Source organism: Notolepis coatsorum (assembly GCF_963971535.1).
Source record: "Notolepis coatsorum genome assembly, chromosome: 3".
Taxonomy (NCBI): domain Eukaryota; kingdom Metazoa; phylum Chordata; class Actinopteri; order Aulopiformes; family Paralepididae; genus Notolepis; species Notolepis coatsorum.
In genome coordinates, this window is record NC_140167.1 from 29,405,804 (window position 1) to 29,414,969 (window position 9,166).

Consider the following 9,166-nt stretch of genomic DNA (forward strand, 5'->3'; position numbering starts at 1 on the left):
TGGCGCTAACAGCTTTAGCGCGCCGGCCTTTGCTGCCAGGGCTAACTGCGGCCGGGTCTGCCCTGTGTTAAGTCAACCAGCCACTTATGTGGTCGGCCAGGTACGACCCTCTGGCCAGCGCTGGGAGTGGGAGGTCACTGAGCGCGCCATCTGCGGCTTGGAGACACACCGCCTGCCTCCTCTTAGCGGTCTGGGGTTATGCCTTAATACGCTTTACAGTTTCCCCTCCACTGCAGCCCCTCCCTGTGCCTCTGATCCACACACACACTTGACTGCATTGTCCATCGATTGCAATTACTGGTCAACCCCTCTTGTTGAACCACCAAGCTTCATTGACAGTGTGGGCCATGTGTTCGCTTGTCTTTATGCACTCGCGTGCGCTCGCGCACACACACACACACACACACACACACACACACACACACACACACACACACACACACACACACACTGAGCTATATTTTCTGCTATCATCTGCATATGACTCATATGGTTGTTTTAGGCTGTAGTGATGACACCCCCCCCTCTCTCTCTCTCTCTCTCTCTCTCTCTGAGCCAAGAATAGATGGTCTTTTTCAGCGACTCTCTGAACTGTGTCCCCCTGCAAGGCTCAGAGAGTCAGACCCAACCACACCTTTGCTTTCTCCTACAAATACAGACGGAGACCTTGACCGGTGGCAGTTTCAGTGTTTTCGGCATTTTGCGTGTGTTGTGTGTGCGTGTGTGTGTGTGTGTGTGTGTGTGTGTGTGTGTGTGTGTGTGTGTGTGTGTGTGTGTGTGTGTGTGTGTGTGTGTGTGTGTGTGCGTGCGTGTGTGCATGTGTGCATGTGTGTGTGTGTGTGTGTGTGTGTGTGTGTGTGTGTGTGTGGGGGGGGTACTCACTGCGAGGTTCTCTTGGCCCGTCTACAGTGACTTTGATGGCACGGTGATAAGTGGCCACTTGAGGAGGGCCAGTGAACACTGTGATGGTCAGGGTGAAGCTCTTCCCTGGGAGGCACACAGAGCAGATCAATAGTCAGAATGGACCCAAGACTGTCATTTCACTTCATGAAGGGGGAGATCGACTTTTCCCCCCCCTAAATCTATTGTGACATTATGACTTATTATTTATTTAAAAAAAATTATTGTAATGTATTTTTTTGTACAACAATACTCTGCTTGTGCAATTTAAATTACCACCGGATTTGGTCCCTTTTAAGTTTGTGAATTAAAAGCAAGAACGGGACCACCCCTTTGATGGAGCTGACTGTGGGCATGATTTAAATTATTGAGGCAATGTGTTCCAGATTGTTCGAAAAGGCTTACAGCGACATTTTATTGTTCAACAAGACTGGATCTTGCACGAGCTTCCTCCCAGCTCATCTGCCGGAGACCATGTGGAGGAGAGGCGCTCGTGCAACGGTCCGCTTTTTCGTCCCTGGCTATGAAGCGCCGCTTTCATAAAAAAAAAAGGCATCTCTTGTTAAAAAAAAGAGACTGTGGAAGGAATCATGGGGTGGGGTAATTGACTACAGAAATGAAAGGTACTTTTTAATTCGGAGACGAGAGCGTTTTCCATTCATCAGTCTGCAACTATTTAAAGTGTAACATTTAAGGGGGGAAATATATGTGAGCGCGCAGGCAAGGGGCCAGAGAGGAACAGGGAAGGAGACGGGGAGAGGGTTCTGAAGGAATGTCAGAAATGCAACTTCAAGTTTTTAGAGGTGTGCGAACAGGCAAGCTTTTAAAAGTGTCAACCTGAATATGCCCCAGACTATTTGTTTATTGATACCTGAAAATTGGTTTGTTTAGCCTGCAATTGGTTATTCCCCGCGCCTGCGATTTAAACGAGAGGCACCCGTGTCAGTTTTGGGTATCCTATAATATTAATGTGTAGGCCTATATTATAGGCCTACACATTAACCACAACACAAAATGTGTAACAGTTAATAAGCACGCGTTATATTAGATTGTTTTCTCTCCAGACGAATGAACACTCATATAGCCTAATACCTATAATTACACACTGCGCAATGAGGTCTTCTCTAAATGGCGGTGTGTCTAGTTTTGCAAATTGCCCCAGGAGATGAATTGCAAGGTGGTTTTTCATCCTTTCCTCACACCCCCAGGATAATTATTTCTATTCCCTCGGATTAAGAAAATGACATTCAGTGTTTCCATGCCAGCTCAGTGTCAGTGACGCAGGCCAGTGGGTTTGCATGATGACAGGTAAATGGGGTGAGTGGTAACTAAGGGAGGAGCTCTCTGCTCACCTCGGCCGCTCCGGCCCACGAAGCGCAGGTCGTTGAAGCGGGCCACCTGGTTCTTCATCACCGCAGAGGCGTTCCTCAGCTCGGCGGAATAGTTCTCGTCGTTACCGGCCATCACGGTGACCAGGGTCCCGTCGGGCACATCACCCAGTGCGACAACCTGCAGGAACACGAGGCGGTCAGCCTGGGTCACCATCATCACCACACGCCGCGGTGTAAAACCCAAACACATACTCGATGCGCAAAACCGCATCCGGCAGGGAAAATAACACAACGCAAAAAACCAAACAATATTAATAAGCCAAAATCCGTGCTTCATAAAAAATATTTGAAACAATACCCCGATATAGGATGGACACATATCATTTTTGTGTTATTATAAACAATTTATTTGGCTATTTCATTGCAGTGGAATTCATAACATAATAGTGTTGTAAATTAATTTACATTTTTTAAATCATCACGGAATTATTTAATATATCGTCGGCCTCTATGTCAATGTCGGTGTAAAAAGTATGCCACTTTTAGGCCTCTGTGGCATTTAAGCACAAGCCTTATAGCTATTTACTATATAAACAGAACTGTGAAACCTTTTAAAGTGGTAACCTATATACAGAGTCTAAAAACACGAGAATTATTCCAGGCAATAATTTCACTTATTATTTGTATCAGTAGAAATAGCCCACTATATAATGTTAGACATGCTTGATGCGGGTTGTAGTCTATATCGAAGCACAAATGTATGTTTTATTCATAAATCAAATACAAAAAAATTCTGCAATTAAAGTTGAAAGTTCAACGCGTGCAGAGTACATTAATTGTTAAATTCGATCAACCTAAATTACGTTATTTTCATACAGCTGTGCGTAAAACACTTTAAATGTCCAACAAGTCTTCCAGTTTGGGCTATACTTCCCCGTGTATCGTCTATGTGGTCTAAACACTGCACATGTCCTAATTAAATATTGTGGATTTTGATACACCCGCATGTTAATAATAATAATAATAATGCATGGCTCGCCTTACCTTGAACGCCACGGGCAGCGTCTTGTTGCACCGCCAGTGTGAGGGCAGCACGGAGCAGAGGAAGTTCGGGCTGTCGGTCCGGACCAGTTCGCCGGCATGGTCCGCCAGGACGTCCACTACATTCCGGGTGTCGGGTCGCGCCCTCAGCGGCCCCGGGGTGGTCATGCCGCTGCCGTCTCCGATCTTACTGCAGGGGAACGACGTGGAGGGCGGCGTGAACCGTCTGGTGGTAGTCGGGTCTACGGGAATATGCATCACAACAGCTTGGGTCAAGGCCACTTCAGTGGGTTTTTAGCTGGAGATTCGGCTCTTTTGGGGGGGGGGGGGGGGGGGGGTGGAACTGTCTTTCCCAGCTCTCAGTGAAGTCCAGCAGACGGGGTGATGATGGAGCTCAGTGCGCCCTGCTGGCTGCTATACTGATGATGAGTTGGAAGCTCTTGGCAGAGTGGGAGAGCCTCGCTATCTGTCTCACAGAACGATAAAGCCTGATGACTATGTGCTATATCATCTGCACAGGATGTAGCAGCCTGAGAAACATCGAGTTATTTTATGTTTCTGGTTTCAGAACCAGAAAACCACAAACTCTCCAAAGTAGGCTATCTCAGCACTATGCTTATAGCTCGGCTACTACTTTTCACACCGTTTCACACTTGGTGAAATATTCACATGCATTACACATTTAGCTTAGCCCACTTAAACGACATAACCAATGCATACAACAAGCCTTTATCAACACATGGGCTATATATAAACTGAGACCTTCACGTGAAGAATCGCAAATGTGTTTACTAAACAAAGTCTTGCCAATAAAAGTCCAGCTGTACGCAATGATACATGTAATCCAGTCCTTTAGTAAGAGGCAATCCAGTTGACTGTCTCGCTTGCTCGAACTTTGTTGATGAATGATCAGGTTCCGTGACTGAGAATAAACCCCTGGATGTGCGCGCTCTCTCTCTCTGGTCCCGCCGCCAGACTCCGCGGCGCGCAGCGCACTGGAACCGTCGCCCCTTCAATAAAGTCAGATATTCGGGTTTTTCGACCCCGAGACCGATGCTCGGATATATAATAAGATAACAAGTTGCGGACGTTTTATGTTCGTAAACGTTCTTCTCTTCCGTATCAAGGATTCTTGTAACTTTATCCCCAAAATGAATTGCAAAAGCAAAACCCGAGATCCAGAAACTATAATAGGCTATACTCGCGTAATAACTGCTTTCTCTTTCAGTGGGCTATATCTTTTAAAAGTGATCCTTTATGCAGCTTAGGCACACAGGGACGAGTCGCCCGGGTGAATGGTGGTTCGAGAGTGAGGAGTACCGTGATATTATTTACCCAAGTCATTTGAGTGTTTAGTGGTGGGGAGTGTGGCGATGACTCCGACCAATGAGTCGGCTGGGTTGGGCTTTCATTAGACCAATCAAACTCTCCGCTCCTTCTTCACCCTTTATTCTGTCACACAGCCATGAATATGAATTATTGATACATATCTCTGCCTTTCTCTGCTTCCAAATCCCTATGTTTTATTTAGCATAGAGAGAAGTTAACACGGTATAGAAACAAATGCAAAATGATGCGTTGAAACAAACAGTGTCCCGGATAGGAGATTATATAGTTTTGAGTATGAAACAAACAAAATATAAATACGAATTATGACTAATCCCTGCCGTGAATACATTTATGAAGAGCACCTATAGTTTAACCACATACAAGCCATACGTTCACCAATTGTTTATCCATTCGTGCATCGTCAAGAGAGAGAGAGAAACAGAAAGATGTTTTCTAATATCGACTATAAAAAATAAAATTAAAACAAGAAACTGTGTTTTTTTAATAGATTACAAAGAAATTTGCTGTTTGCCACTGTATTGCACAATTATGCTCTTAACAACTTGGATAATGTCTCTTCTGTAAAAGCATAAATGGATTTAGATTGGATTATAGAGAGGCAGCAGACACTCTCTCATTGACTCTCCTCTGTGGTCCATCACAATATAGTTCTCTCAGTCTCATATAGCCATATTCTTTCATTTGCATCAACAATAATTACATACGAGGGTAACGAGGTAAGGATGTGTAGACGAGGTAAGGATGTTTTTTTATTTTTTTTATTTGTATTACTAAGGCCCAATACCCCCCTCACCCTCATCTATTTAGCAGGTGATTAAAAAAATTATAATAAAAGTACAGATAAGTACTGGTTAGGACATCTTTTTCCAGAAGTTTAATTGTGGATTTAATTAAGATAGATCTGTGTCGCTTGAATTTGATTGAACTCAATTAATTAGAAACTGAAAGCAAACCAACTCTTCTTCTTCTTCTTCTTCTTCTTCTTCTTCTTCTTCTTCTTCTTCTTCTTCTTCTTCTTCTTCTTCTTCTTCTTCTTCTTCTTCTTCTTCTTCTTCTTCTTCTTCTTCTTCAATAACAGCATAACAAAACGTGGCTGTGCCAAACCATAGATATATATAATGTGCCAAACTACCCCGGGCTGTGTTCATTATAATTCTGGGATGCAGTGTATTCGCGTTGAGAGGCGGCACACCCTGCAAGGTACCAGGCTCCAGCAACGCTGCTTCCAGACACTAGTAGGCGCGTTTGTCTTCTCAATGAGCCTCACGACACAGAGCACGAGGCAGACGTCTCAAATCAGCAGAGAAACAAACAGTTATTTTTGCACGAAAAGCTGTTTAAAATATGGGCGAATTTCCCCCCCCTAAACGAATCTCGTTTTTCTGGGTCTTATTGTTGTTGTTGATGGAAGATATTGTGGCGTTTTTACATGTCATACGCAATTGGGCATTTATTTTGCTTATATACCAAAAAATAACCCAAATGCTTAATTATTTGATTGGATTTAAGTTATCATAAAATAATTCCGATTTATTCGTTTATCAGTTTTATCAGTGACGCCGTGGATAAAGTGACATTTATCTCGTAAGGTTTTAGAAACCATCGTTTTAGAAACTCAATTGCTGCATTTCACATTTCTTCATTTTATTGTAAATACATACATCATATGGCAATAAAAGTTAAATATAAATAATTTTCTTATATTGTTGAACATTAAAAAAATGAGTTTGTACTTGAAACTGTATACTGTATTATTTGTGAAGGTTTTTGTGACTTAAATGACAAAAACAAAAACGTTAGAATTCTTAAAAGAGTAATGTCTCATACACGGCAGATGATAAACCACACAAAACTATCCAGAGGCTCCTGATTTAAAATCGAATTAAACAACTATAAGTGTGTGCGTGCGTGTGTGAGTGTGTGTGTGTGCGTGCGTGTGCGTGCGTGCACGTGTGTTTGTGTGCGTGTGTGTGGCGTTTTTTTTTTATAGTTGTTTACTATATGAATACGTAGTGCAATTATGCAGGGTGTGGGGAGATTTCAGACTGGCTTTAGATTGATTGGCCCTTAACTGTCTCTCTATCACATTGATGGAGAGTCAGGTCGAGTCAAGAGCCAAAACCAAAGGCTTGCGGACAGCCGCGAGGGAGACGAGAAGATTCGTTTTGTGCGCGTGCTGCCAAAGAGTATAGACTGGTTTGAGAAGTTGAAAAATGAAGAAATCATAATTAGGGAAGGGGCCAAACGTATAGATATGCAACGTCTGAACCATGCAGAGCGTTATTTCACCATTATGGCGGACGTTATTGTCATCCCCGTTTGTGTGAGGGAGAAAATCGCGCAACATAACAAATGGCCTCAACAACGTTTCAGCATGGAAGTGAAGCACAATAAGCGCCAATACTCAACACAGCATAATAGAACATTACCTAAAGAGAGCGATTATCCAATTAGAAAAATATTGGCAGTGCAGCACCTTCATAATATACTGCAGGCCTATAGGCTATATTTTATAATCTCACAGGCCACTTGGACTCATAGCAGGGTTTCTCAGATTCATATTTAAAGACATAATTTCAGAAAAGAACAATCAGCGAGTGGCCGCTATATGAGACACATATAGTTACAACGAGAAAGCTCGACTGGAGATAATGCTGGTAATATTTCAGTCGTCCTCCTGCCTCAGTTCATTATTAATATGTGACCACACTCCCAAAACTACCCTGCACTGCACAGCGGTAATGCGCGCTCCGGGCGCCTGTCACATTTAGACCTCTATACATTTCAACACGCAGTTTCTACGGTTTCAGCCGCACAGACATTGAGGACACAGCCGCCGGTGCCTCTGAACGATTTTTAATGATCCGGGTGGGTTGAGTCTGAAACCAAGACAGAACTCCTGGAGGATATATGAAACCCCAGACCCACCTCATGTTGGCCCTATACCAATTTTACCAACATAAATTGGTTAAGACATCTCTTTTAAACAATAATGAGAAAGAAGGTGCATTTGTTTTTCAGGTATAAACCTCATAATGCCCCTTTTACTGGTGGCATTTAGTAAAAAAAAATAAAAATGTTGTGGCTGAATATCAATAAGGCCTTTTCAGGACAGGCCCTTTTCACAGCAGACATTCTGACAACAGTGTTTCTGATAATAATTAACTATCTACTCATTATTCTATATATCTACGGTCACACTGTGTTTACCCATCTATGACAAGAAGCCAACATGTCTGCTGTGGAAAGAGCCTATTGGGGGTATATAGGCCTATACTAGAAATATAGAATCCTTATGACCGAAATCCCATGTATAGTGGAAAGACCCCCAAGAACAGAAAACATCTGTATCTTGTTTGAATCCCGTGTTGCATTGAAACAATGCAATGTTTGCATTGAAACAAGAGGGAGGCTATGTTTGCCGTCTGCTGCATGCGTTCTCACTGCGTCTGACTTCTGTCACCGTCGTTTAGTTGTGTCACTGCAGGAAGTTGCCTTCAAAGAGGCCAATTTACAGCTCCCCACAAAACCCATGTGGAGAGCGGCAGCAGTGCATCAGGTGGTCAGACTGATAAGAGTCCCAATGTAAACGCTAATCATTTGAGTGTGATCCCCATTAGCCGCGGGGGACCCAGTGTGAGGGCCTTTAGGATGTGAAAGCCTACACCTGATTCCAAACGCCACCCGCGCTAATGCCACTTAGAAGAGACACTTTGAAGGAGGCGACCGGCTATGGATAACACAGAGCTTCTTTTTAAAAGTCGTCATTTTCATTTGAAAACCGATCCCGCCATGGCCTGTGTAAACTCCTCAGCTATTTTCGGACACGCACACATAAGCCTCGGGATGGGCAACTATTCATTTGGAAAGGGGGCTACAGCGGCAATTAGAAATAGTTTGAGGTTCAAGGATGACATAAGACAAAGATTTTCTATCTTTAGAGAGCGCTGTGGCGGTCACACATTTCTGTACATTCACAAATTACAGGGCGAGCTTGGCCCTCAACCCACCGAACGCATTCCTTCCGAAAAGTGTCTCCTCCAGTTTCAGCCGGGGGGTTTCTGCCGGGGTGGAAATATGAGTGTTCTGAATGGACGACTCCTATGAAATGGACTTTTTATTCCTTGCGGATTAAATTAGCTCTACTTTGGGGCTAGGGGTATTTTTTTTCGTATGAATGATGAATTCTGCGGTGGCCTCGGAATGCTGGACTTGTTTACCCTTCCCCTCTTTTTTTGGAAACGTAGCTCGCTATGAAATAAGACTTTTTTCCTGCTCGATATGACAAAGAGTGTCTCTGATTAGTCCTCCCAGTGTGCAGCAATGATGTAAGTCCACAAAAGCCAACTCTGCCGGTCCCCACAAAGCCAAGTCATATTCTCGCGTTGAGACTGTTTATATACTGTACACAAGTAGGAGAAACCTTTTGAGACAAAAGCTAGTGGGCACAGATTGTTTGGTTTCGCTCATGGCTTTGGTTCTCCAATTGCCGACTGTCTCAAAATTTTGATTACATAATGTGTCAACACGTTGTGATTGGTGGT

The 9,166-nt window shown here is 43.5% G+C and overlaps 1 protein-coding gene across 1 annotated transcript in view; it reads right to left on the minus strand.

Moving 5' to 3' along the window:
• Window positions 1–4,557, minus strand: part of runx3 (RUNX family transcription factor 3) — a 17,034-nt gene extending 12,477 nt beyond the window's left edge. The window contains exons 1-3 of the mRNA XM_084311136.1: window positions 3,276–4,557; window positions 2,253–2,409; window positions 883–987 (exon numbers count right to left, since the gene is read on the minus strand). Coding sequence (XP_084167262.1) covers window positions 883–987; window positions 2,253–2,409; window positions 3,276–3,530 — 517 coding nt within the window. The 5' untranslated portion in view covers window positions 3,531–4,557. The remainder of the gene's footprint in view (window positions 1–882; window positions 988–2,252; window positions 2,410–3,275) is intronic.
• Window positions 4,558–9,166: the final 4,609 nt, after the last annotated feature.